At 50.5% G+C, this 27859-nt stretch overlaps 1 protein-coding gene across 1 annotated transcript in view; it reads left to right on the top strand.

The window, feature by feature from the left end:
- Daam2 (dishevelled associated activator of morphogenesis 2) overlaps nt 1–27000 on the top strand; it is a 93284-nt gene extending 66284 nt beyond the window's left edge. Inside the window, exons 10-25 of the mRNA XM_042683804.1 lie at nt 122–239; nt 2471–2609; nt 3323–3381; nt 3541–3725; nt 4138–4437; nt 8696–8803; nt 11449–11555; nt 12753–12837; nt 15183–15289; nt 15436–15524; nt 19388–19556; nt 19725–19832; nt 21146–21206; nt 22613–22744; nt 23709–23879; nt 23995–27000. Of these exons, the coding sequence (XP_042539738.1) occupies nt 122–239; nt 2471–2609; nt 3323–3381; nt 3541–3725; nt 4138–4437; nt 8696–8803; nt 11449–11555; nt 12753–12837; nt 15183–15289; nt 15436–15524; nt 19388–19556; nt 19725–19832; nt 21146–21206; nt 22613–22744; nt 23709–23879; nt 23995–24216 (2160 nt within the window). The 3' untranslated portion in view covers nt 24217–27000. The remainder of the gene's footprint in view (nt 1–121; nt 240–2470; nt 2610–3322; nt 3382–3540; nt 3726–4137; nt 4438–8695; nt 8804–11448; nt 11556–12752; nt 12838–15182; nt 15290–15435; nt 15525–19387; nt 19557–19724; nt 19833–21145; nt 21207–22612; nt 22745–23708; nt 23880–23994) is intronic.
- The last annotated feature ends 859 nt before the right edge of the window (nt 27001–27859 follow it).

Raw genomic sequence — 27859 nt, 5'->3', positions numbered from 1 at the left:
GGAAGCAAAGGTCTCCTAGGACTGGGTGTCTGAAAACTGTCTTCTCTTCATCTCCTTATTCTTTTCCTCTGCTTCCGGCTCCTCCCCTTCACCGTGTGCTCGGTTCCTCCCTTCCCCCCAGGTCCACATCGACACTAAGAGTGCCTCCCAGATGTTTGAGCTGATCCACAAGAAGCTGAAGCACACGGAGGCCTACCCCTGCCTGCTCTCTGTCTTACACCATTGTCTGCAGATGCCCTGTGAGTACCCTGCACTGGCTGCCACCTAGTACCGGGGCCTGTGTCCTGGTCAGGCAGGTAGAGATGAAATCCTGCAGCTGGTGTGACCACATTCCTCTGTGTTTGCCCTGGGGAGGCCAGGCCCATGACTCAGACTCCTCCCTCCTTGGGATAGGCAGGAGGTCCATGGTCACTCACGGGAGGAGCTGGGAAGAGTCATGGTTGGGAGGGTCTCCCACATGTGTAATGTACTTGATTTTTTTAAGTTTTATCAATTCTCCATCTATTTCTTGCTGACTCCCAACGTTGGTTCCTTTGCCACCGCCTTTCTTTACAGATACCAAATAGCTTCTCATGAGCAAATGGCTAAGTTATTAAGATCCAGTGGCACACTGGGATCCAATCAATGACACATACTTCAGAATGGTTACCCACAATGCAGTTGGAAGTGAGCTTTCATTCCACCACGGATTGGGCACTTTGGCTTTTCTCAAAATAGGATATTTTGAGAATCCTTGTTATCTACCACAATGGCCAGCCTCGTCAGGCTCACCATGGTGTTGATGGCGGTGGTGCTGGCATTTATGGTGATGGTTCATGGTGACAACTGCTATTGTGTGGCAGGTTTTTTTGGCCAGGCATGATGGGAGGTACTTTAGCATACTGTAAACCTCAGAATGACTTGAGTAATTCCCACATATTATCTCTCTTTGTGTTGAGTTCTTTACATGCAGAAGAATTTTCCTTTCTCTGGGGCACAATTTTAGATGAAATGTGTTCTGTCTCTATGAATGAGTTACCTGGCTTTAGGTTGTTCCCCTGGGTGGAAAGAAAATGGACAACGCTGCTACTTAGCAATGCATTTATGGACAAAGATATGGAAAGTACCGAGAGTCAGAGAGCTGGGCCAGGAAGCCATTACTTCTCCAAAGCTTGTCCCAGAAGTTCTTTCATGGAAGATATTGAAGGAGCCTGGAAAACCTGACTATTTGTTTGTTCTCCAGTGGTTCCTGTGTTTGTTGGTCCCTGGGCAATGTGAATGGGTTCCTCTATTCATTCCAAATGAGGTGCTGAAGAGATGATCAGCCAATGTCTAGGTGGTGGATTTGATGTGAGATTATCCTTGTTGACTTCCGCTGGTCAGGAGAGAGGAAATGTTTGGGATCAGGGACTAAGGGAGGATTACTGGTGGTTGTTGTGTGAAAAAGCCGACGTCTAGCCAGGCTATGAGTGGATGAGAATGGGCCTTGTAGGAGGGACTAGCCACAACTCGACACCTATGTCTTCACAATTCAGGGTCATCTCTACCAAGAAATCTCTCTAGTTTTCCATCAACCATTTCTTCTTCTTCTTTTTTTTTTTCCCAGTCATGGGGCCTGAACTCTGAGTGCTGTCCCTCAGCTCAAGGATAGTGTTCTACCACTTGAGTCACAGCACCACTTCCAACTTTTTCTGCTTATGTGGTGCTGAGGAATCGAACCCAGAGCCTCATGCCTGCAAGGCAAGCGCTCTACCACTGAGCCACCTTCCCAGCCCATCAACCATTTCTTTAACTCTCAGTGCACATCTGTAATCAGTTTCCATCCTTCTGTTCAGTCATTGTGTAAATAATCCTGAAATCTTTTTTTTTTTAAATTTCCCTAAGCTGGGTGCTGGTAGCTCATGCCTGTAATCCTAGCTACTCAGAAGGCTGAGCTCTGAGGATCATGGCTTGAAGCCAGCCAGGGCAGGAAAGTCTGTGAGACTCTTATGTTCAATGAGCCATCAAGAAAAGCTAGAAATAGAACTGTGGCTCAAGTGGTAGAATGTTAGCCGTAAGCACAGCTATGGTCAAGGACAGCTCCCAGGCCCACAGGATTGGCAAAAAAAAAAAAATCCCCTACAGGCTTCATTAGGTAATATTTTAGAGCAGGTGTTTTAAAAAAATAGTATAAAAAAAGTAATCTGCCTTCCCTAGTCCGACCAGAGTCTTAACAGGAAAGCAAGCAACCAGGAAACATCTTGTGGAATAGAAACATATGTCCTGGGTCTTGGCCATCCACAGCAGGTCAGGTGTAGGTAACTCAGGAGATGACTCCATTTGTGAATCTTCCTCAGCACCAGTAGCATTTCTTCTTCCATCTGTCTGGGAATTTCTTGTGTGTAGAGGATGGGCATGCCGGAAGCCTGGACCTGGATGGCCACACCAGGGCAGGACTTCTGGTAATGCCACAGTTCAGTACAGTGGATGGTACATCTATCTCATCCCTCAGACAAGCGGAATGGTGGCTTCTTCCAGCAATGGCAGCTCCTGGATCGCATCATCCAGCAGATTGTCCTTCAGGATGAGTACGGCGTAGACCCGGACCTGGCTCCGCTGGAGAACTTCAACGTCAAGAACATTGTCAATATGTGAGTTGTGTCTGGCATGCCTGCCACCCCTCTGCCCTCCCTCCTGGGCTGGGTCCCCCATCATGAAACCTCAGTTCCTTGTCCACCCGGACGTCCCCAAATGGGTCTTCAGTGGTTTATTTTTTTCAGTCTCTACGCTCATGGAGAAGATTTGTCTCTGTCTTGTCTAGGGTGACAACCAGATGGAGCTAATGAAGATTTGACACGGGGCTAGTGTGGCTGAGGGTCTGAAGTTAAATTGTATTTTATTTACATTTGACTGGCCCCATGTCACGTGGCTAGTGATGATCATATTGGAAACACAAGTGTGCAGGGGCTCTTCTCAATTCTCAGTGATAGCCTGCAAGGGTTGGATGGCAGGAGTGCAACACATTCGCATGGAATGTGTAAGAGTACTACGGTGCGTGGCTAGCTCCAGCCCTTCAGCTTGCTGTCATATGGCCTTAATGATCTCTCATCCTCATTCTGGTCCCTGGGTGCAAGCGTACCATCAAGGAGTTGGATGATAAAGTCTTTGGGGGTTCTTTCTGCTCTGAGTGGTCACCTGGGCAGGCCTGGGGGTCCAGAGACACAGCTGAGAAGGAACCATTCTGGTTTCCTTCATGTGATGGAAGGTCAGGGTAGCAACCTAGGGAAGAGACATGGCATGTCTTCTGGGATGTGGTGGATGGCTGACAGCAATCACATGGCCTCTTCTCTTCTCTGCCCTCCAGGCTCATCAATGAGAATGAAGTGAAACAGTGGAAAGACCAGGCAGAGAAGTTCCGGAAAGGTGAGAGGCTCTATAGATCCTGCCAGGTGCTCCCCGGACCCTTTCCCCATGAGCCCAGGACCCCATCTCCTCCGGGAAGGACAAACCCATCTCCTCCGGGAAGGACACACACTGCGTGTGCTCATCTCCCATTTCCTCTCGGGGTCTACTGCATTGCAGAACACATGGAGCTTGTGAGCCGGCTAGAGAGGAAGGAGCGGGAGTGTGAGACAAAGACGGTGGAGAAGGAGGAGATGATGAGGACGCTGAACAAGATGAAGGACAAGCTGGCCCGGGAGTCCCAGGAGCTACGCCAGGCCAGGGGACAGGTGGCAGAGCTGGTAGCCCAACTCAGTGAAATCCCAGTATGTGAACAGTGCAGCTGAGACCCTGGGCTTTGGAAGGATGGGGGGGGAGGGGCAAGGGGCGGAGCAGGTGTGAGGAGGAAGAAGGCCTGCCTGTGTCCGTGTTACTGTTTCATTGTGCTGTGTGTGTGTGTGTGTGTGTGTGTGTGTGTGTGTGTGAGAGAGAGAGAGAGAGAGACAGAGACAGAGACAGAGACAGAGAGACAGAGACAGAGAGAGAGAGAGAAAGAAAGAGAGAGAGAGACAGAGAAAGAAAGAGAGAGAGAGAGACAGGGAGAGAGATTTGGACATTTTGAATTTGAAGAAGAGAAAAATGTTGAAATGTGTGTGGGAAGTGACAGCAGATGGAGACTTAGACTGACCCGAGATCAGTATGGATGACTGGTTTCAATTTTTTTCTGTCTCCTTACAGACAGGCCCCTCGTCTTCTCCATCTCCCCCCGGAGGCCCACTCACCCTGTCTTCCTCCATGACAACCAGTGACCGGCCTCCACCCCCACCCCCTCTCCCCTTCTCCTGCTGCCCCCCACCTCCCCCGCCACCCCTTCCGCCTGGCGGGCCTCCCACCCCCCCGGGAGCCCCACCGTGCTTTGGCCAGGGCCTGCCCCTGCCTCAAGACCCTTTCCCCAGCAGCGAGGTTCCACTCAGGAGAAAGCACACCCCCCAGCCTTCCCACCCACTGAAGTCCTTCAACTGGGTCAAGCTGAACGAGGTGATTGGCTGGAAGGAGGGAGCGGGTTGGTCCCTTGTAGCCAATGGCAGGTGGGCACTGGACTGTGGGCCTGCAGTCAGGCAAATCCTCCCCAGGTTCTTTCTTTTATGTGTGTGTGGGGGGTGGGGATGAGGTGGGAAGGAGAGTAAGAAGATGAGCTTTGGGGAGGACATCTACCCTGGGAGGGACACTGAGCAGGTGGGTGTGCTTGAGGTGGCAAAGCCATCTGCAAATGAACTTGTGTGTGCCATAGGTGAATAGAGCAGTGGACAACAAAGCCTGGGCCAGGCCAGATACTTTCCAAACAGGACAGGACTGAGCAAGGATTTCCTGGGAGAGGGTTGACCTGAGGGAAGAGGTAGAAGATGGTATAGGCAGAGTTTGGGCTAAGGTTAGGATCAGGGCAGAGGGTGCAAGGGCTGGAGTTTGAAAGCAAGATGAGGCTCTGAGTCATCATCCCTGGTCAGCGCTGTGCACATGGGTCACATTTCTGTACCTGTAGTGAGTGTCCTTGTGAGGACTGTCCACCAATACTCTCCAATCCCAGGCCCTCTCACGGGAGTTCATTTCTCCACTGGACTCTACGGAGCATCGGAATGTCCTGAATCTCATTAGATCCCCAGCAAGGAATCAGCAAGTCTGATTTTTAGAGGACCTTATCCCCTAGGCAAATACATATATGGCAGCTTGTTTCAGTTAGCCTGATTCCTACCCCTACTTGAACCACATCTGTGTAGAATCTAGCTTGGTAGACTCATCCATGGGGACTTTCTGCCTTAGCATTGTGGGTGAGCTTCTGTGACATAAGAGGGGAAGACATTCTGGGTAGAGAAGAGATTACTGACTAAGTAGTTGTGTGTTTGTTACGTGTTTCTTCCTGGTGGTAGACCAGTTGGCTAGCCAGGCTGAGGTCTGTTTTTAGTACAACTTTATTCTGGAGGACCCGATGGTTATTGATTTCAGAGAGAGGTAGCAGGTGTCCTATCCTGGGAGAGTGCAAGAACTAGCAAACTGGGGGAAAATGGCCAGAAAACAACTAGAGAACCTGAGGATGAGTGGAGGGAGAGGTTCTAGCCTGCAACCACACCTGGTTTGGCTCTAACTAGAGTGTGGATCCATTTATCACATCATCCCTTTTGTCAGTACCACGGTTTTCTTGCTGTAAGGAGATCTTCAAGCTCTTTTCCACCTCTGATTCATCATCTAGAGGAAAATATGCCACAAGGAAGCAACCCGTTCATAGTCTCTGGGGCAACCGGTATCATTTCCGATCTGCGTGATTTGCATTAGAGTTCACTTGCTCATGGTGTTGCAAAGCAAAAGCATTCATGTTAGAGGCATCTGCGCTGCCCAGTTATACTCTGTGGTTGGAGAGTTGAGAAAAGCTAGTTGCAAACGAGCAAGCGGCTTGCAGAACCAAATGCTGTGGGCTGTGTGGAAATAGCCATCGCTCCACAACAGAAATACTGTGTTTTTGTATTGTGGTTTAAAGAAAAAGTAGAAAGTTTTTGTCTCCTAGACTGGTAGCGTATAATTTAAGTTTTAAAAAAATTTTGTAAGTTATAATATGCCTCCAAGGACTACGGAATATAGACAGGGCAATGAATTAATTTTTGTGCATGTGATGTTTTCATTGTGGAGAGGTTCATGCTTAGGATTTTTTCCAGAGTCTGATAATGCTGAATTCTACAAGATGTACTCCAGTAGACCAGAAGAGTTTCCCCTCCCCCTTTGTGCTACTACCAGGGCTTGAACTCGGGGCCTAAGTGCTGTCCCTGAGGTTTTCTTTCCCTCTACCACTTGAGCCACATCTCCACTTCTGGCTTTTTGCTGATTTATTGGAGATAAGAGTCTCACAGACTTTCCTACCCGCTGGTTTTGTACCAGAGCCCTCGGATCTCAGCCTCCTGAGTAGATAGAATTACAGGCGTGAGCCACCAGTACCTGGCTGGGAACTCTTAATAAATAATCATACGATATTAAATTAATTGTTAGTGGCACTTCTGTGTGTGGTGTAAGTGTATTATCTCAATTTTCAGTCAACTCAGGGAGGTGAGCATTACTGAGACTCAGTTTCTTGTTACGTGACCCAGGATAAAAACAATATCTCTCCGTTATGGCAGGATTGGAAATGTCAGCCTGATCCCAAAGTCAACGCTCTGTGCAGGAAACACCATGAAATGTGTTCCTGAGAAAGATTGGCTTGGCATTGAGGATATATCTTTAAGAGGGCCAGAAGTCTCAAGGATCTAGACTACAGATGACAGAGTTTTGGCCCAGAGCAGTGGAAAAATTAAATTTGAGAATTGCCACAAAGATGGGCGTGGCAGGCTGACGGGGCAGAAGTATGGAGCATGTAGGGAAGGGCCCTACCTGTCCCTGGCTTCCGACCACATGATTCTCCACAAATCACCCAAATCATCCAAAGCCATGCTGGGTGTCTGCTTAGGCTGCCTTCAGGACAAAACCAGAGAGGGGCCCAGGTGACTTCATCTTCTGTCTCATGGGAAACTTTTCTCCGTGTTGAACACCAAGCTCTTCTACTCGAGCAACTTCCTTCCTTCTGGCCCTGGCCTTGCCGAGGATAAAGAGGAAGGAAAGCGTTGTCTCTGAGGGATTCCCTCTCATTCTCTACCCCACAATAAGCCACTCTGGGTCCCTCTGGTTACCCCATGGGGGTGCTACCTACCTTCCTGATTCCCTGATTTTGGTTCCCTTCTCATCCTCTCTCTACCCTACCCCCCTTTTTTTAAAAATTTTTGGTTGGTCGTGGGGCTTGAACTCTGGGCCTGGGCGCTGTCCCTCAGCTCTTCAGCTCAAGGCAAGGACTCCACCACCTTAGCCACAGCACTACTTCCGGTTTACTGGTGGTTTACTGGAGATTAGAGTCTCATGGACTTTCCTGCCCGGGCTGGTTTTGAACTGCGATCCTCGGATCTCAGCCTCCTGAGTAGCTAGGATGACAGGCGTGAGCCACTCGCTGGTGCCCAGCCCCATCTTCTTTCCTAAGAGCTGGGGTTCCCCTCCCCATCCTCACTCTTCTATCCCACACATGGGTTCTCTCTATGTTTCTCTCTGTGTCTGATCTCTCCCTGTGTCTTGCTTGTCTCTCATGCACACGCGCGTACACACACACACACACACACACAGAGTGGTTGTTTCTGCCATGAAAAGAATGTGTCTGTGTTGGGCTTGGCCAGTTGCCTGTATCCCTTGCTGCTCCCTAGCTTCTCGGCCCGGCATTCCACACAAGGGTCCCTGGCCTTCAGAAGGCCACAGGAATGTCCCCTCCCCTCGACTCTGGCCTAGCCTCCCCTTTCCAGAGTTTAAGAAAATAAAAGTGAGTGAAAGGTATGCTTCTCCCTCCAAGCCTGCGAGGGGGAAGGTAGGGAGGAGGTGCAAGCATCAGGAAGGTTCCTTGGCTGCCCTCGAGGCAGGGGAAAGCAGGGGAGAAGGAAGAGCCACGCTCTGGATGACATGCAGGTCTCTGGGAGGAGGAGCGTTGCTCAGCACTTTCCTTGAAGCCACCAGCCAGGTGGGCAAGATGTTGTAACGTGTTAGAGCAGTTTAGGGCTTTGCTCACAAAGCTCCTTTCTAGGCCCTTCTGGGCAAGAGTCCTACGCAGAGATGGAGTGATGCCTCCATTGAGAGACCGGTGGTATGTAAACTTTAGGGGCCTTCCCTGGGTCTGACCAACAGGAAGTTGTGGCAGAGCCTGGATCCTCTGAGCAGAGTCACTACAAGGCCCAGATGTCCGAACCTTTGGCATATGTCTGTAGGCAAACCACTGGTCAAGTTCTGGGAATCCCGGAAAGGAAAGGGGTGTCTCAGATCTAGGAAATTCATCCTATGCAGAGGCTTCCAGGATCCCTGATCCTTCCAGTGCTTCCAGTCTAGGACAGAAGTAGCTTCTATCCATCCAGCCTTGCCCAATATGGAGGGCAGGCCAGTGCTGGGGCCCGGGGAGCATTGCTTCTGCTGTTGCTTTTGCAGAAGCTTACAGGCACCTCCTTTCACACTCATCCACCCATCACTCAGTGCTTCTGGGACGTGCTTGCTCATGGCCTCTTGGGAAAGGGAGAAGGAGATCGTCTAAAGCTCTACCCAGGAGCAGAGTGACCAAGGAAGGCAGAGGTTTCAGGGCGGAGAGGAACGAAAGGTCTGAGAGGCTGGCTATGGTAGCATGGGCTTCTGGGTGGCTGCGTGGTGAGGGAACTGGGCTCCACCTGTGTTGACTTCGCCTCACTCTGGGTCTTAGGAGCGTGTCCCTGGCACTGTGTGGAATGAGATGGATGACACAAAGGTATTTCAGATTCTGGATCTGAAGGATTTTGAAAAGATGTTTTCAGCTTATCAGAGGCACCAGGTAAGACGCTAACTCACGCTGTTCCCAGCTCTTGGGTTCTGACTTCTGTATAGACACCTACTCACCTCAAACCTAGTCCCTTTTCTGTGTGTGCTGGTCCCAGAGCTTCAACGCAGAGACTGGTGCTCTCACTTTTCTTCCACTCAAGGCTGGCACTCTACCACTTGAGCCACACCTCCACTTCCTCAACCCTAGTCAACGTATTCCTTTCCTGCTTTCCGCCTTCCCTTCGGGCTTTCCTCCTCCCCTCCCTGTCTTCGCGTTTCTTCCTCCCATATTTACAAAGTGATTTCACGTCTTTATTTTTTTCGTGGTACTGGGTTTGAACTCAGAGCCTCACACTTGCTAGGCAGGTGCTCTACCACTTGAGCCATACCTCTAGCCCCTTTTTTTGCATTGGTTAATTTCAAGTTAGGGTTTCACTTTATGCCTGAGCTGTTCTGAGCTTCCCACTTGTACTTCCCATGTGGCTGAGTTTGGGAGGATTCGAACCTTGATCCTCAGATCTCAGCCCACTGAGTAACTGGGACTACAGGTGTGAGCCACTAGCATCTGGCTGGCTATTGATTTGATTTTAAAGTGGGTGTCCAAGGCATCTGATTCCCTACCTGTAATTCCAGGGAGCATGTTAGCCTATGTCCTTGTCAGGCTGGCATGGCTGAAGGCAGCAGCTAGGCTGTACGCTGAAAGGAGTTCTGTGAACATTGGTGTCCCTGGCTCCTGGAATGGGTGCCAGGGAGAGTGGGCATAGGGCATAGATGAGGCATGGCTCACCCATGAGACCCCCTAGTTTGCATGACTCCCAGGCCAGCGTCCTGGGCTGGCCTCTCCAGGCTCTAGAACTCTGAAGTAGGTTGGGATAGACCGGGTCTGGAGCTTACATAAACTGGATTCAGCATCTCCCAGCTTGATGAGTTGAGACAATTGAAGTCTGAAAGGCCTTTCTTCTGTCCCCCTCAATTCTGAGACCAGTCCATGCAGCCCCTTGCTTGGGCCTGGTCTCTACAGTCCCAGCAGCAGAGCTGGAGTGATCCCGGAGACGCTGCAGCCCTGGTCACTTCCTCTCACAGGTCCTTGGGCAGCGAGTGAGATATGGGGCAGAGGAGGTCCTGAGAGCTGTGGTCTTTCCTCCAAGCCCCAGGTCGCTTTTGCATTAGCAGCTGCAGCTCTGTCAGTTGCAGGCTAGGCCTCCTCTGCCCCCCCTCCCCCTAGACACCAGAGAACAGACAGGCAAGAGCAACTTCGAGGGTGCCTCCTTTCCGCCTCCTTGGAAAGGACTCACATGAGATCCCAGTTCAAGTTCGTGTCTCTCTGGTGTTCCTCTCCCTTCTTCCTGGGGGTGGGGGGTGGGGGTGGGATGGGGTGTGTGTGGAGGGAAGCAATGGCCACTGCCTTCTCCTACCTTCTCAGCAGAGGAGAAAGGAGAGTGAGAAGTCAAGACCCAGGGGCAGGGCAGCTCAGGGCATGCACCCCAGGGTGCATGGGGTCTGCCCAGCCCTGGCTGACGCGCAGTAGTGTGTGTGTGTGGGAACCTGCCTGATCTCCATTTGTTTGGCTTCTCTGCTGGTGCATGTCTGCTAGGAGTAGCTTCTAACCATGGGGGGCAGGGAGGAGGGACTGGGAGGGGAGAGTGTTTCCGGAGACGGTGTGGACAGAGGAAAAGGCTGAAGGTCTCCCCCTCCATCCGTGCTACTGGTCCTGGGTCCCTGAACCTCTTGACTAATGTGTTGCATGTTTAATTCTCTATTGGCTGTGGCTGCTACCTGTCTAGGAGCTGATAACTAATCCTATCCATCAGGTGAGTCACTCTTGGGACTCTGAATATTCCAACCCCTAACCACTGTCCTGGGCTTTGGCTCTGAACTAGGCCCAGAAGAGGGGAGTTTGTTCTTGCTGCCTCTCACCTTAGCACCCATCCTTGTAGGGAGCATGCGGGTGGAGGGGGGAAGTTCCCCAGGAGAGAAAGAGGAAGTGTGGGAGAAAAGCAACCCTGTCTCTGTCAGCAGTAGGAGGGAAAAGAAAGCCTCTAGGTCTTTCGTCTCCTCCACCACCAAGCCCAAGGCAAGGCTCTTCTGTCTGACTGACTGCCAAGGTTTGGCACTGCATGATTCCTGGGGCAGAGTTCACAAAGATAATGATGTAAATGATAGTTCCCTAGAGCTGTGCACCGTGGAACCAATCTGTGCTCAGAATTCTACCTCAGTTTCCCCACCTCCGACCTTGTGGATGCATATTGAGATGGGCATATTGAGGTGTGCACCTGTCCCCAAGAATAGCAACCAATGACCTCTGTGGACTTTGGACCAACTTCTCATCATGATCTGAGGAGGCCCTGGGTGGTGGTGGTGGGTTTGATCCTGTGGGAGACAAGATGACTCTTGTCACCACCACACCACGGAAAGCCAGAGAGATCGTTCCCACCTTCCCCCCATGGCAGCCCAGCCCTTCCCTAGGCTGCTGAGGCAGAAGGAGAAGGGGTCCTTCCTATCCCATAGTAAAGTCTCAGAGCATTGACCCCAAGAGACAGCTATCTTCTTCCTCTCCTTCTTCCTCTCCTCCCCAGTTTGGAAGGAGAGTGGCCACTGCGGGTGGGGAGTGGGGCCCAGAGAAGACAGGAAAACACACCTCTGCCTCATTGTTCACAGAAAGAGCTGGGCTCCACCGAGGACATCTACTCGACCTCCCGAAAGGTCAAAGAGCTGTCAGTCATCGATGGCCGGAGAGCCCAGAACTGCATCATCCTCCTCTCCAAGTATGTCCAGCCCGCCCTGCCCCATGAGCCCTGGCCCAGCTGGCTTCCCGTGGGAGGGACAGGGGCCTTCCATGACAGAGAGACCAGAGACACAGAAAGTGCTAAACAAGGTGCTGAGGGGCTGGGCTGCAGCTCCCTGGTGTAGCTTGCAAAACCCAAGCCTCCCCACCCCATTCCATCCCCAGCACTGCAAACAAGGCACAAAACAAATAATAAAAACAAAAACAAAGTGGAGGGGATCCCTGAGGAGAGGAGGAAGCTCTTAGCCTCCTTGCTCTGCTGGAAGAGGCAGGTATTGTATTAGATATCTTTAAGAGAGCAGAGAAGGACTCTGCAGACAGGAAACTGCTCCAAATCACAAGACCCCCGTGGCCTGACCGGCCTGGTCAGCATCAGGCAAACTGAGTTGCTTTAAGCCAGTGGAGGGCTTGGAGTGGCATGATCTCAGTCCCTGAGCATTTCCCTTGTGGTGGTAGAACAAACAGGACAGTATCTGCACTAACAGGGCTGCTTCTATGTGGGCCTCCCTGGAGCCAGGGGCAGGGGGCAGAGCCTTGGGACTATTCTTAGTGCTGCCTTCAGCTGCCTCTGGGACATCTGCCCTCTCTGTCCTGCATTCTCAGGTTTCCCGTGGGCGTGCTCACGGAGGGGATGGGGAAAGGGACAGCCAGTAAGACCGATTGGAACAGCTGGGTGGGAGCTGGGTGGGTCAGAGATCAGGAGACCCCGTCTCCAGAGAAGAAGGAGGAAAGGGGAGGAAGTAGCTGCTCAGTCAGTGGCCTGCTGAAGTTCTGACCTCCCAAGGTGGTAGAGAAGGAGGAGGACCAGTCAGAAACCCTCTGGCTATTTCTTGAGTTGGCGGCATACAAGATGGCTCTCTTATTTCCTGATGCCCCACCAACTTGGACAAAGCCTCAAATGACACACACACACACACACACACACACACACACATAGGGACCTGAGTCTTTATTAGTCACTATAATGCTCGTCATGGGGTATATGGAGTGTGTCATATTAGTTTAGTCTGAGATGTCTTCACAGAGGAGGCCGTGAGGGAGGACCACCAATGATTCTCCAGTCCATGGGACGGGGTGGGGGCAGGCTGAGGCAGCAGCATCCGACAGAGGAGATGAGGGAGCCTCCCTGAGCTGAGGGCCCGCCAGGCTGCTCAGGGTCGCTCTCCTTTTGGTGCAGGTTGAAGCTTTCCAACGAGGAGATCCGGCAGGCCATCTTGAAGATGGATGAGCAGGAGGACCTGGCTAAAGATATGCTGGAGCAGGTGAGGACCCTGGGGGGAGGGCGGAGAGACAGCCCTGGGGAGAGTCACAGGTCCCGTGTGAAGCTGAGACACCTGGGTCAACAGAAAGCAAGAAATTGGAGAGAAGGTTTCTAGAAACTTCTCTGGACGAGCCTTTCTCCGGAAAAGGCTTCCAGAGATCTTTGAGGTGCCTAGAAAGAGATAGGAGGTATAAACCACGCTTGGTCTCCAGACCAAGTCAAAACAGACAGCAGTCATTTCTCCTCCAAATTGCTTCCCTTTCAGTGTGTTAGGGGCCACGTAGCAAACCACGCACAAAGGAACATCAATCAGACTTTGCTAAAAGGGTCACCACTTTCCTCCAGAAGGCATGGACTAGCGGGGGAACACAAGACAAAACCTAGAAGATATTATATATGGAAGTTTATAGAGAAATATATTTATATATGGGAATATATAAAATAAATATATGACATATAAATATGTTTATACACACATATACACATGTAATATCTACATACTTCAATCATCTATCAATCATCCATTACCCATCATCTCTCTGTCATCTAACTCTATCTACCCATTACCTATCAATTCTACATAACTCTATTTCTATGACCTATCTTCTATCTACCTATTATCTATCACCTCTCTAACATCTCCTATTTACAATAAAGAACTCTACAAACCAGGGAGAAAGTGGCTAGCCACTGAGCTTCAAAAATGAGCAAAAAGAGTTGAATAGCTACTTTATGGAAGAGAGTTTCCCAGTGGCTCATCAGCATATGACAGGTGTGCAGTACCACCAGAGAAACCACCATGTGAGCTTTGGTGTGGGGATGCTGGACTCCCACCAGAAAAGCTAGTACGGAAATGACTGACAATGCTGTGTGAGGGCAGGGATGACAATCACTGGGGATTCTCATCAGCGCAGTCATTTTGGAGAACTATTTGGCAGTACACAGTAAGGCTGAACATATACCAACTTTACCACCAATAATCCCACACTTAGCTATATACCCAAGAGTATATACCCAGGATAAATACGGACTGAAAGACATGCACAAAAATAGTTCTAGAATTGTATCTGTAAAACCCCAAAGTATGAGCAGCCCAGATCTTCATCGATAGGAAAGTGAAGAAATAGGCTGTAGTATTATTTATTCAGAGTACTACTCAGCAATAAATGAGAGCAACATATCAATACAGTGTTCAGCATGGATGAATGGTAGACTTCGCTTTGAGAGAAAGAAACCAGATGCAAAAAGAGAGCAGCGACTCAGTTCATTTTCTGCACATGTAAGAAAACATCTGGCGCTGGTTAATTTATAAATGATAGAAGTCCGCGTGGCGCTCACAGCTCGGGAGGCTGGAGAGTTTGGAAGTTGCTTGGTATCTGGTGATGGCGTGTGTGCAGGGACATCGCAGGACAGGATGCAACAGGTGTCCTAGCTGCATCTCTCTTCTTTCTGGTATCGGCCCACTGTCGTACCACATCTGATCCTAAGTCCCTCCCATATGCCTCACCTCCAGACATCATTAGCCTATGGGATTGGGGGTTACATTTCCATGCATGAACTTTTGGAGGAAGTATTCAAAAACAGAGCATCCAGCTTGAATATCCACCAGTCTGTATGACTGTATCTTTCTAAGCCCATTCCCCATCATTTTCTTGTTTGCTTGATTTCTTTGTTGGCAGTGCCTTGCATTTGCCAGGCAGGTGCTCTACCACTTGATCCATGTTTCCAGCCCTTTTAGCTTTGAAGATGATGATGATGGTGATGATGGTGATGATGATGATGATTACTGGTGGTTATGGAACTTGAACTCAGGGTCTGGGTGCTATCCCTGAGCTCTTCTGCTCAAGGCTAGTGCTCCACCACTTTGAGCCACAGCTCCATTTCTGGCTTTTGAATGGTTCATTGGAGATAAGAGTCTCACAGGGACTTCTCTGCCTGGGCTGGCTTTGAACTGTGATCCTCAGAGCTCAGCCATCTGAGTAGCTAGGATTACAGGTGTGAGCCACCAGTGGCAGGCTATTTTTTAAATATAGGATCTCACATATTTTACCCAGGCTTGCCTGGACAAGATCCTCCTATAATTGGTGACAAGGGGTCTTGTGAATCTTTTTGCCTAGGCTTCCCTTGAACTGTGATCTTCCCGTCCTCACCTCCCATGTAGGTGGGATTATAGATGTGAGCTACCATACCAGCTCTCTCCGTAGCCCAGACTGACCTCGGATTTAATGTGTAGCACAGATTACAATCCTCCCCCATCAGCTGCCTTCTCTCCATCTTGAGCCCCTGAGAAATACAGGTTTCTTAGGCATTGAACCCTCATACCGGTTGCTCACCAATTTCCTGTAGCTCCTCAAGTTCATTCCAGAGAAGAGCGACATTGACCTCCTCGAGGAACACAAGCACGAGATCGAGCGGATGGCAAGGGCCGATCGCTTCCTCTATGAAATGAGCAGGTCGGGGCAGAGACCTTGGCAGGAAGGGTTAGGGTTGGGCTTGGGGTGGTAGGTTCTGTCAAGGAGACCCGGAAGGGATGGGAAGTGGGCCGGCTCAAGAGGAGGCTGCAGGAGGCCTCTGGAGCTGTCTCTTACCCCGTCTACAGGATCGACCACTACCAGCAACGACTACAGGCCCTGTTCTTCAAGAAGAAGTTCCAGGAGCGGCTGGCAGAGGCCAAACCCAAAGTGGAAGGTAGGGCGGATGGCTGCCTGAGGCTTGGGGTAGAGAGGTATCTGCGCATAGGGAAACTCCTTCATTACTCTTGATCTCACCCCAGCCCCCAACAAAGTCAAGGACAAAATCAGAAACAATGGTTATCATTAGAAGATGTTTTCATTCAGATTAGCCTATGTGCCAAACAGGTGACACACATCTACACATCATTCAGGCATCCCAGGCAGGGGTGTCTGTCGGTGCCCCCAGAGTGAGATAGAAACAATGAGATAGGAATGCCGTATCTAGCTCCTAGAACCGGGCCTGGCATGCCATCCTCACCTACTTGAGAGCTATGAGTTTCCCAGAAGAACCCTGGGCACATTCCTTGAGCGTGAGCTACTTGAAAAGGAGGCAGTCACATTAGTTGATGGCTGCTAACATCCGATTTTCTGAGTTAGGGAAACCTGGTCCCTACAGGCCACCGTGGATGAGACATGGATTATTCAGTGACAGGTACACGCTGAGCGTGGGTGCTGTTACAGCCCTCATGGCCTTCTTCTCCTAAAATGGGACAAGGGGCCTTTGCCCTTGGAGATGCAGGGCATTTCCTCCAATCCCATCCCTTCATTCTTGTCCTGTGGGACAATTGCGTGTGGATTGTGGATGGCAGAGGAAGGAAGGGACAGGAGGTTATGGGAAAGACAGGTAGTGCGGACTGATGGGCAGACCTGCAGTGGGGATGGGGGAGGTGGGGAGGGGACAGAAACAAGAAGCTGGGAGGCTCTTTTGGGGTGAGAACAGGAAGACTGTCCTGAATCCAGAGGATGCCGGGCAGGGGGTGCCCGAGCAGAGCGTGAGCACCCCCTGCTGGACAGCAGGGTCACATAGCACTCCCAATGAGTGGCCCTACCTGGGGATCCCTGGGCCTTTTGGGGGGGAGGATTCTGGGTAGGGTGGAGTGTGCAAGGCCTAAAGGCAGACGGATGCCTGATGGGGAACTGATAATTGGGATCATTGGTCTCAGGGAGAAGGAAACACATCAGCGGCCAGTCTCCACTGGGCAGTTTCTCCTTGCCCTGGCCATGGGTGAACCCTTTATCTTCAACGTTCTTTCTTCCTGCTCCTGGCAGCCTTAGGCATAGATAAGGGGTTCAGGCCAAGGTGTGGGTGCTCAACTATTTGTGTCTCTTGGGTCAGTGGAGCAAATATGAGCCATTGGTATTTGGAGCTGAGAATCAGAGTTAGCTTAGCCACCAGAACAGTTCAATTTCCGATCATTTCCTGCCCCCAGGAAGCTGCACCCAGGTTCTCCCCAAGAGCCAGTCAGTGGTTGCTCTGTTAAAGTCTGTCTTTAATAACAAGCTATACATGGAGCAAGTCATGTTTGGTAGAGCAAAACTGCTGGGGGAAACCCATAGTCCTCTTATCTGGGCTGTGTAAAGAATGCTCAGCCTTGGCAAAGCTGTTCTTCCTGAATGGCTGAGCGCTCAAAGAGATACCCAAGTTGTATTTTGTAGAAGTGGATCCATATGCTTGGCTGGGGTAGGCAGCCAAGGATTGTACAGGCATTTGGGTTCATCTCTCTCCTTCCACTTCTCCCAGTAAGTGTTTCTGAAGTAGTTAAGATTGAGCCTACACCAGCTGGGTGTTGAGCCATTCACATCCACCATTCCATGGGGGGCTTGGGGTCAAGCTGCTAAAAGCTAATTCACCAAATCAGACAAATGTGATAATTCCATGAATGTATTCATGAGCATTTCTCTGAATACATTCTTATGAATGTGTTCATCGCTGAGTAGACCAAGTGTACGGATTCTTATTATGAACATATTCACTAAATATAGTCGAGAGGAACATAGTCGCAAATGTGATAGTCTTATGAATAGATTCATGAATAGATTCCTCTTGTGAATGTATCTAAAAATGTCAGCATCAAATAGGGGAGTTTTCCCATTTCTGCTGATTTCCTATGAATTCTTGTCGTTTTCTGTTTTGCCAACATTGTTAGCACTTTTTAGGAAGATTCCTTTGCAGACTTTTTTTTTTTTTCCCAAATAGCAAATCCCCCAAGCAAATAAATTGCTGGGAATGTCTATAAGTCATTTTTTTTGGGGGGGGGGTTCCTGTTGTGGTGCCTGAACTCTGGGCCTGGGCGCTGTCCCTCAGATCTTCAGCTCAAGGCTAGCGCTCTACCCCTTGGGCCTCAGTGCCACTTCTGGCTTTTTTCTTTTTGCTTTTGTGGTGCTGAGGAATCGAACCCAGGGCCTCATGCATGCAAAGCAAGCGCTCTACCACTGAGCCACCTTCCCAGCCCCTATAAGTCATTTTTTCCCCAAATAACCTTTTTTAAGATTGACATATGACATGCATGTATCCTAAGTACATGCACCAAAATCGTAAGAACCTTTACCTGATGAATCATTATAAAGTGAACCTCTCCTTGTACAGTCAACCCCCAGGTGAAGAAGCAGGTTTCCAGACCCCAACTCCTTCTTTCACATCCTTCTTCCAAACATTGATCCCTCCTGGATACTCCTTCCTTGTTCCCTCTTCATCTAATTCTGGGCACTGTCCCCGAGCCTCTTAGTGTTCAAGGCTAGTGCTCTAGCATGTAAGTCGCAGAGCCGCTTCTGCTTTCTGAGTAGTTTATTGGATAAGAGTCTCACAGACTTTCCTGCTTGGACTGGCTTTGAACCCCAATCCTTAGATCTTAGCCTCCTGAGTAGCTAGGATTACAGGCCTAAGCTACCGGTGCCCAGCTAGTAATTTTTATCTGGCTCCTTCTGTTCAATATTATGATTGTGAGTTATTCCTACAGATACATGTAGTAGCGAGAACCACATTTTATTTCATTATACCGCCCCACCATAATTTATCATAATATTTTCATTATACTTTAGAACCCCTGGGAACAATCAAATTACCCATTCAGAAGAATGGTGCTTTTAGGGCCCAGACTGTGCATGCATTTAACTTAGAAGCTACTGGTCAACCCTTACTTGTTTCTCATTCTTATGCCTTCCTTTTCACTTTTAATTCATTTAAATTGCTTTGGAAGTTCTTTGGTGAAGCAGTTTGTTCTTGTTTTGCAAACTTTCAGTGCTGAGTTTTCCTTTCATCTTAAAGGAGTAAACAGCATCTGACGGAAGCTTGAATTTGGCTTCTGCCAGAGAGTGGAGGTTGGCTGTCTTCTTGACACCACATTTAATACTAAAAAAAAGCATATTCTAGAACTAGTAGCCAAAGTCTCATGGAGGAACTCGTGTCTCATTTCTGCGCATTCACATGGTCACGTGGTAGCTAAGGAAGGGCCGGAGAAGCCGCAGCACAATGAAGGTTTTCGGTACTGTCTACCTTGCTTTTACATTTCTAGCCAATGGATCAGTTAAACACTGGAGGGAAATGGCTGGAATGCCCCAAGGTTAGAAACATTTTCAAAATGATATTCAACAGAATGCCGAATAACTTATTTCATCAATTCTAAGACCCCCATCAACGGCGGGACAGAAATAAATATGGGAATAATTATAAACAGTAACAACTTACATTTTTAATCAAGGGATTTTTATTTGCTTCCTGCCCCCCCCCAAATCAATAAAATTCTGAATTGCAAAATAGTCAGGCACACCCCATAATAGATAAGATGGAGAAAGTTCTCAGAGAGCTGGCACACCTTGAGGAAGGGCCATCTGCTGACCCGGCCTTTGGTGAGATGGTTTGCTTCCTCGGAAGTGGGGAAGAAGAGGGTCTTGCTGAGAGTGTGTAGGGTCTCTGACTTGCAGACGCTGGAGATGCTGAGCAGCCCCTTCCCAAACACCATTGCTACAACTTCTAAGGTACAAGGGGGCTGCTGGCTGGCCCATTCTGCATGGGGATGTGACCTGGCCCTCCTCCCCCAGCCATCCTGCTGGCCTCCCGGGAGCTGACCTGCAGCAGGCGGCTAAAGCAGATGCTGGAGGTGGTCCTGGCCGTTGGCAATTTCATGAACAAAGGGCAGCGTGGGGGTGCCTATGGGTTCCGGGTGGCCAGCCTCAACAAGATCGCAGACACCAAATCCAGCATCGACAGGTAGGGACCATCTGCATCCTCCGGGGTCTCTCCTGTCCCCCGTGACTCCTTCATCCTTTCCCTCCCTGAGACTCCTTATGTCCCTTCACATGCCACCTTTGCTTCTTCCTGTCCCCTGTCCCCAGTTCCTTAGCCCCTCACCTCTGACTGGATCATTGTCATCCATAGAAACATCTCCCTGCTCCACTACCTGATCATGATCCTGGAGAAGCACTTTCCCGACATCCTCAACTTGCCCTCGGAGCTGCAGCATCTTTCAGAAGCCGCCAAAGTCAAGTGAGGCGCCCCTCCCAGACCTCCTTCTCCCCACAGCCTCTCACGCACCCATCTCCCTCCCTCAGGGGCCCTGAGGAATGGTGCCTCAACCCTGAGGGTATATGCGTTGGAAAGAACAAAACAAAGTATGCTCTTAAATCCTGATTCCCGAGACACTTCAAGGAAATGCTGATGTAGAAAGGATGCCCATATGATTAATCCAGTCTCCATGGTGGGTGAATGGAACTTAACCCCAGCAGGGAACTCTGGGAGCTAGCGCAGAATAATCACTCTGCTGAGCTCACCCAAGGGGTGAATTACATGGTGTTCCATTGGTTATTGGTGGAGCAGCTTTGGCTAGGGCGTAACTGCCTGGCCAGGGGTACAGGCAAGAGGGGGCTGGGTCAGAAAAACATCTCTCCCATTGAAGAGTGAGGGCTATGCATTATGATGGACTATGTATTATAGTGCATCTACAGCAATCAGACTGGGGGAATAGTGTTCTCCAGTAGACCCAGAAATGCCGTTGATGGCTAATAGGTATCAAAGGTCACTGTGCTGAAGATAATGCTGTGTCAGGTCACAGATTAGGTAATTTATATTTAAAAGCAACAATAGAGTTTGATGACTCCTGAGGATTGGAAGTCCAAGGCAGGTGTGGAATTGGCACCTGGATCTGCTCTGCTTGGGTATACCAGGATGGAAGGTACTGGCAGGGCAGGACAGAGCAGGGAAACCACTAATACCATTGCAGGCACCACACCCTGGTGACCTCATGACTCCTAGTTATCTCCCAGGGCTCCACCACCAAAGATCATTAACATGAATTTGAGCATTAGGTTTTCCTTACATGAACTTGGGCAGCACCTAGAAACCAAATCGCCCTGCTGAGAGCCAATACGTTTACCTGGTGGTAATAAAAATCAATCTAAGCTAGCGGCCAGGTTTTTGAAGCCTTCTGATATACTACACAGCAGTTCTGACCTGAGAAGAATCTGGAGAAACAAAACACTTCCCCCTGTTCTTCTACAGAAGCACTTATGGGCATGGAGGGAAGGGATTTACCAGGCTTCCCTCATAGGAGTGGCTTAAGCAGCCCCAGGGCCCAGATCTGCCAGCCCCTCAGGCCATTGTACTTTAAACTGCCCTCTCCTCCAAGGTATTTCCAGAAAACAGTAATTTAGAAAGAATGCCGATATGATTAATCCAGTCTCCGCAGCGGGTAAGTGGAACTTAACCCTGATAGGGAACTCTGGGAGCTAGCGCAGAATAACTGTTCGGCTTCTTCCAGCCAAAGCTGATGATCAACTTTCCCTCTTCCGTCTCCCCAACAGCCTGGCAGAGCTGGAGAAGGAGGTGAGCAACCTCAAGAAAGGCTTGCGAGCTGTGGAGGTGGTGAGTACATTGTTAAGATTCGATGGGTGAAGAAGATGCGCAGACTGCCACGGCTGGGAATGACAGGGGGGCTGGGAATGAGCCGAGGCAGGCAGGGACCTGATGCATCGGTGAGAACTAAGGCTCCTGGCTGCTGTGCCGGAAGAATCCAACACAGTGGGCACAGCCCTTGGGAGGGGGTGATTGGATTGCTTAGAGCTTATGTTCTGACACTAAGCAGGGAAGACATCCATCTGAGGCAGCTTCCTCTCATGGAATGCCTTTACCTGGCCATAACATGGAATGTGCCCTTAGTCTGCTGCATGGGTCAATCTGATTCTAGTGGCTGGGGAAGTTGAGAGGTGGCTCAGGGAGGTGGTAGTAGGGCAGGCATCCTTCCCAAGCCAGTGCAGAATCTGAGGACGACCCTGTGATCGGAGCCTTGGGTGTCTCAGACAGTTCCAGCCGCCATGACAAGTCAATTAGCCAAATGTCTTATAAACAAGACATACTTCTCTTAGTTCTGGAGGCTGGGAAGGGCAACATCGAGATGCTAGAAGCTTCCCTGTCCAGTGGGGGCCCACGCCTCCTCACTCTGTCCTCACAGGGTGTCAAGAGCAAGCAAACATCCCAGAGCCTCTTCCTAAGGGCGCTCGTTCCCTTCATGAGGGCTGTGGCCTGCTGGCCCTGCCACCCTCTAATCCTGTGTCCCCCAAACTCTTCACCTTGTGGGTGAGGAGATCAACACCAGAAGCTGGGGTAAAAATATTCAGACAGAAGCACCGTGTTTCCTGCTCCAGTGGCTTCTCCGTTCATCTCTCCCTGGCCTCTAGGCTGCCCAGTAGCTGGGGGATCTTCAATTCTCTGTCCCTCACCCTGAGGAACCACAGACCTTTCCCATGTTTACCATGAGGGAGGGGAGGCTGCCGGGAGAATGGACTCAGATAGAGGTTAAATATGGGCAGAGCCCCTGGTGGCCATCAAGGGTAGTGGAAGAAGGGACACTATTTCCAAATTTCCCATTGGACTGTCCTGCAAAGTACTACTGAGAAGAATGGTCAGTGGTCCAGTGACATGATCAGCAGCTGGGAGCTGAGGCGTCCCCTTAACTTGTGTACCAGCCAGCTGAGATGGTGTCCCACTGCAGACTTGGCTCTCCTAGGCCTGGGGTGGACCTGAGCCTGCCATTTTGTGAGATCTCCCAACCATCTCCTAGACAATGGAAGCTGGCAGAGGTGGGGAAGAGAAGGACACAGACAGGTGGCTTGGTGGACAACTCAGAGTCTTTTGCCACCTTAGCACTGTGAGCTTGAGTGTTGCCTCTTGAGCATCTTGTAGATGACGGGGGCTGGGGGTGTGTGTGGCCTCTGAATTCCCAACATTCTCAGCCCGTATCCATCTAGCAGCTCTTTCCTCTTCTTCCTCAGGAACTAGAATATCAGAGACATCAAGTACGGGAGCCCAATGACAAGTTTGTCCCCGTCATGAGCGATTTCATCACTGTGTCCAGCTTTAGCTTCTCAGAGCTGGAGGACCAGTTAAATGAGGCCAGGGATAAGGTAGGAGGGGCTTAGGCCCCACCTCTGACTTTGCTCCTCACTGATCCCCACCCCCCTGCCCCTCAGAGCCTTGGATTTAACTCCATCACCCCTACAAGACAAGCCACGATAACCACCCACTGTGAAGATGTCTTAGGTGTTGGGCACCACATTAAGTGTTCAGAGGATTTGTCTCACTCACTGTCTACCTTATGGATAGGAAGTTAATCTCATTCAATCCCTATGAACAGCAGGGTGCGAAATTACTTGCCCAAGAATGTCCAGATGTAAATGACAGAGCTGGGGACCAATCCTATCTCTTCAGCTCAGTTTTGGTTTTGGTGGTTATACCTCCATACACAGTCATCTTTTTATTAGGTACATTTTTTTTTAAATTCAGGAGGGCTAGGTGGGGCCAGAGTTCCAGAATTTCTATCAAGCTCCAAAATGGTTCACCAGTGGCTGGTCCAAGGACTATGCCTTGTGTCATAACATCTTTCTTAGCAACATCTTGTGGGTTGAATTAGAGAGGCCTTAGAGAATTAGAGCTCTCAGTGAAAGTCTGCACAATGCCTGGCACATAGGAATAGAGCTAGGCCTTTATGCCCATCGACTTATCTGAGTTCAACAGTAATCCTATGACATTTATTTACCTGCATTTTTCAGGCAAGCAAGCTGAAGCATAACGGGATAAGTAAGTAACCCAATGACTAGACCACTTCAGGGGGACCTTTTGAGTCCTGATCAGGCAGTTTCTGACTTTAGAAAGTTTCCTAAGCTCCAAGGGGGACTGTCAATCAGCTCCAGCCCACCAACTCAGCAATCAGCCCAAGGCTTCCTTAGTTCAGCCTATGCTTTAGTAACAGACCCTCTGATCCTTTCATCTCAGGCTTAGGACTGGGCTCTGCTCTGGCTGGAAGCCAGTTAACGGCAGTTCCACCGTATTGGATGATTCTCCACTACCTTGTTCCTGTTCTCTGTACAGTTTGCCAAGGCATTGGTGCACTTCGGGGAACAGGAGAGCAAGATGCAGCCAGATGAATTCTTCGGCATCTTCGACACCTTCCTGCAGGCCTTCTTGGAGGCCCGGCAGGATCTGGAGGCCATGAGGAGGAAGAAAGAAGAGGAGGAGAGGCGGGCACGAATGGAGGTCATGGTGAGTGAGGCTGGGGCGGGATGAGGGGGGAGGTGGGTCTGAATGGGGGACAGGGTCTCTACCGTGGGAGTGTGGGATGATGACTCATCTCCCACCCCCCACCGCACCCCTGCAGCTGAAGGAGCAGCGGGAACGGGAGCGATGGCAGCGGCAGAGGAAGGTCCTGGCTGGGAACACGCTGGAGGAGGGAGGCGAATTTGATGACCTGGTGTCGGCCCTGCGTTCCGGGGAGGTTTTTGAGAAGGACTTAAGCAAGTTCAAGCGCAACCGCAAGCGATCCGTGAGCCAGGCGCCGGAGGTCACCCGTGAGCGAGGAAGAAACAGGCTACACTATTGACCCGAGGGCTGGGCCGGGCCGGTGGGGGAGCTGAGTGGAGGAGGTGGTGACTTGAAATAATCTGGTGCTGGGTTTGGAGCCATGGGCTGGGTCCTGGGGGGCTGTGTGTGGCTGGACCGGGTGTTTCTCCACACTTCACCTGAAGGGATGTCTCTTACCTCCCTGCACATTATTATTATTATTTTCCAGTCTCTGGGCACCCAGGGGTCATTCTGAGGTTGGCTTGGATGGCCCTGGCAGGTCCTGGCCTCTGGCTAGGTGATCTATGCAGAGATGGCACTATCCCTTATGCCGGGCGACCGGGCAGCCAAGTGGGTGAAGAACTTCTAGGTCAAGACAGCAGATGTCTGTGGGGCTTGTCCTCAGCTCTAGGGGGACAGGAAAGTGACCGACATGGACCTGAGGGGCAAGAGAAGAGAAGCGAGGCCCCCATCCCTCCAGAAGAGGCTCTGTGAGCACCATATCTGGACACAGATGCTCCTCTTGAAGGGAAACAGAAGAAGCATTAGGCATGCTAGCTAGATCAGTTCCTGGTGTGTGCCAGGAACGGGAGCATTGACAAGACAATGAGGGACCAAAGCCATCAGGACAGAGCCTCAAGGCCTGTTTCCTCCAGAGCAAGCCCTCCAGCCTCTCCTCCTTCCCTCAGTCACTTCCTTCCTATCTACCAACACATGCTCACAAAACTCACCCTTGGGTTTCCAGGACTTCCGCTCACTGCCAGGTACGAGGGGAATCTGGACGGGAAAGGGGCCTGAGAAACCTCCTCCATCACCACACCTCATGCTCTGGCCCCTGAGGATCCTGTAGCTACTCTCTATACCACCTGACTATCCTACAGCAAGGCTGTGAACACCCCCTGTCACCCTGGGTGCTCAGTCGGCCCCTCATCAGAGGACATCCCTGAGATGCTCAGGAGTGAGCCCCAGGGCTACCACTTCATGTTACTCACTCAGACACCCCCTCCCTTCTCTAATACCGGCTCCCTGGCAAAGCCACTCTGCGGTCTGTAGATTATGTGTGCTGGTTCTATGTGGTCCTGAGGGCCAGGGTGTGCCTTGGCCTTCCAAGGAGGCGTTTGGACTGGTGTGGGGGGGAAGGTTGGGGGGAAAGAGGACAGATTGAGGACACTGGAGAGATGAAAATGGAGGAGAGCTCACTTCCTTGGGGGCGATCTCTGCCTGAAGGAGTCAAGAGAGGAAGACAAGAGGAGGAGGAAGTCAAGACAGAGGAGGCTTTCACCAGCTCTGGTGCTTCACCCTGATTTGTGGGAGTCCATTCTGGCTCTGCTGTCGACTGCTACCTTCCACGCCGGCTGTGGTCGTAGCATGTGGGCTGATGTATGTACAAGAGTGGTTTTTCTACATGGAAGGAGGCGAGGTCAATCCTAGCAAGGTCTTACTTTCCATTGACCATCATCTCTTCTTCTATGAGGTGAGCTGCCTGAGCCTCCTGGCCTTTCTGCCCCTCCCCCTTTCTATTTCTCATCCAATCCCCTGCCTGGCTTAGGGTCAGTACCTGCAGACAAGTCTGCCGGGCTGGACCTACTCATCAGCTGCCCGTCTTCTCTTTCCCTATGTGAGATTCCTGGGGCGAGACCATAGTAGCTGCGTGCATGTGTGGAAAGTGCACAAGGTGAGCCCAGCACGTGCATTGGTGGTGCAAGCGGGGCAGGCAGGCGTGTTCCGCCAGGAGGGATATGAGCAAGTGTATACCTGGCTGGCACAGGTGTGAAGCGGCCACCTGAGATCCAGGTGAGGGCAAGATGGTTTCTAGGAAGAACATCTGCTGAGAGCTGCATTTTCCCCCTATCTGCACAACAAATCTTCCTACTGCCAGGAGCAGGCTCTGGGGTGGAGAGGGCGGGTTAGGAACTCTTAAGGTCCTCTCCCCAGGCTGGCCATGCTGAGCCTTCCCAGGGAACAGGGGAAGGTTCTGCTTCCGTCCATCAGACACATCCACATCCTGGCATTCCCATGTACGATGGAGGACCCGGTATGAACCAAGAAAGATGAGTATGAGGCTGTTCAAGACACATTGGCTCTTCAGAAAAGCAGTTTGGTTTACCTGTTTACAGAGGACAGTATATTGTTCCAGAACCCAACTTTCTTCCTGCCCACCCCTCAAACATTGTTTTCTTCCCTATTTATTATTTCCTCGATTTGGCCAGTGGCTCTGATGTTACGATGCCGCTGCCACCAGGTCCCAGCAGCGCCGTGGACCGTTGCAGTCGCTCAGCAGGCAGGGTCTGTGCAGGATCAGTCCCTTAGGTTAAGTGATTGAGACTGTGGCTGAGTTCTTTGGTCTTGTGTTCTCTAGCGGGGGGGACAGGGGCCCACTTTTTGCCACCTGCGGATCCTTTTTTTTTTTCTTTCCCTCTAGCTAATTTTGTGTCCAGTGTAAAATTCAGTCAAAACCTAATATAACCCTCTCGGCAGCAGCATTCTCCAACCCTCCCCCACCACAAGGGATGTCTAGGGAAGTGTGTGTGTGTGTGTGTGTGTGTGTGTGTGAGTGAGAGAGAGAGAGAGAGAGAGAGATTGTCCATGTGGATGGGGAAGGGCTCTCCATCCCTTTGTGAACTGGGGTGCTGCCACTTTTCCCCGGGGACCTCTACCAAAGGTACCAAGGCTGCTGCTCTCATCAGCTGCCTCAGATGACAAAATGAGGCTCATGTAAAAAAAAATTCATTTTTTACTTGCACCTTTTAAAAAAAGAATATATTGTAATACTAAAAAAAAAACCCCAACAAACTATTAAAATCCATACCACATACCACCCCTACCCAGTCTAGAAACGTGTGTTGTCTTTCCATGAAGGGACTCGGTGAGGGGTGGGGGGGGGAGGATGGGCACTATTGCCAGCTTATGCCAGCTCTGAGACAGCCAACTGCTGTTTCCAGGAATTCTGCAAGTCAGGTGAGTAGCTTGGATTCAAAGTGTTTGTAATGCAGAAAACCACCAGAGAATTGGCTGTTAACCATCTGCCAGCACACGGGCACAGCACAGAGCAGAGGAGTCAGGGCAGGGAGTCATGCTAAGGGTAGACCCAAAGAAGACCATCCACATTAAGAGAACTAGCAGACCAGGCCAGTCGGATTGGTGTGTGTGTATGTGTGTTTAACCCAGCTGCTCTAATTCAGACCCTCATCTCCAATAGCAGACGATACCAGCAAGGAGCTTAGGGCTCCCAACCTAACAAATTCACATTAGGGTGCATTTCTATACCTCCTGCCCCACACTGGTATCTTCCAAGGGGGAAGGAAGTACACAGGGAGTCTGCCTCTTGGCCTTTCCAACTGCTTTCCCCTCTCTTCTTGGAGAGTGGGTCTGAGGATGGAATTGAAGAATGAGGGTAGAGATGCAGCAGCCCAGTACCCTCCCCACAGACAAAAGTCCTCATTCTCGTATCTCCAAAGTTGACATCGTGGCTTTGTGTATGGTGTGGTGATGTTAATCTTCAGAGCTCTTCTTTCCCTGCTATGTGCCAAAGAAGAGGTGTGAGTACACCTGCCATGAGCATGGACAGGCATGGGATAAGGGGTCAGTAGGAGTTCCCAGGGCCCATGTGTGCATCCTGTTTAGGGGAAGAGGATAGAGGCCAGGGTTCCTGGCAGGTCAGTGCTCTTGTTAAGACAAAAGCC

The sequence above is a fragment of the Dipodomys spectabilis genome, unplaced genomic scaffold (assembly GCF_019054845.1).
Source record: "Dipodomys spectabilis isolate Male_0828 unplaced genomic scaffold, ASM1905484v1 ptg000085l, whole genome shotgun sequence".
In the NCBI taxonomy this organism is placed as follows: Eukaryota; Metazoa; Chordata; class Mammalia; order Rodentia; family Heteromyidae; genus Dipodomys; species Dipodomys spectabilis.
The sequence above is the reverse complement of the archived record's forward strand: the minus strand, read 5'-3'. Positions and strand labels throughout refer to the sequence as shown.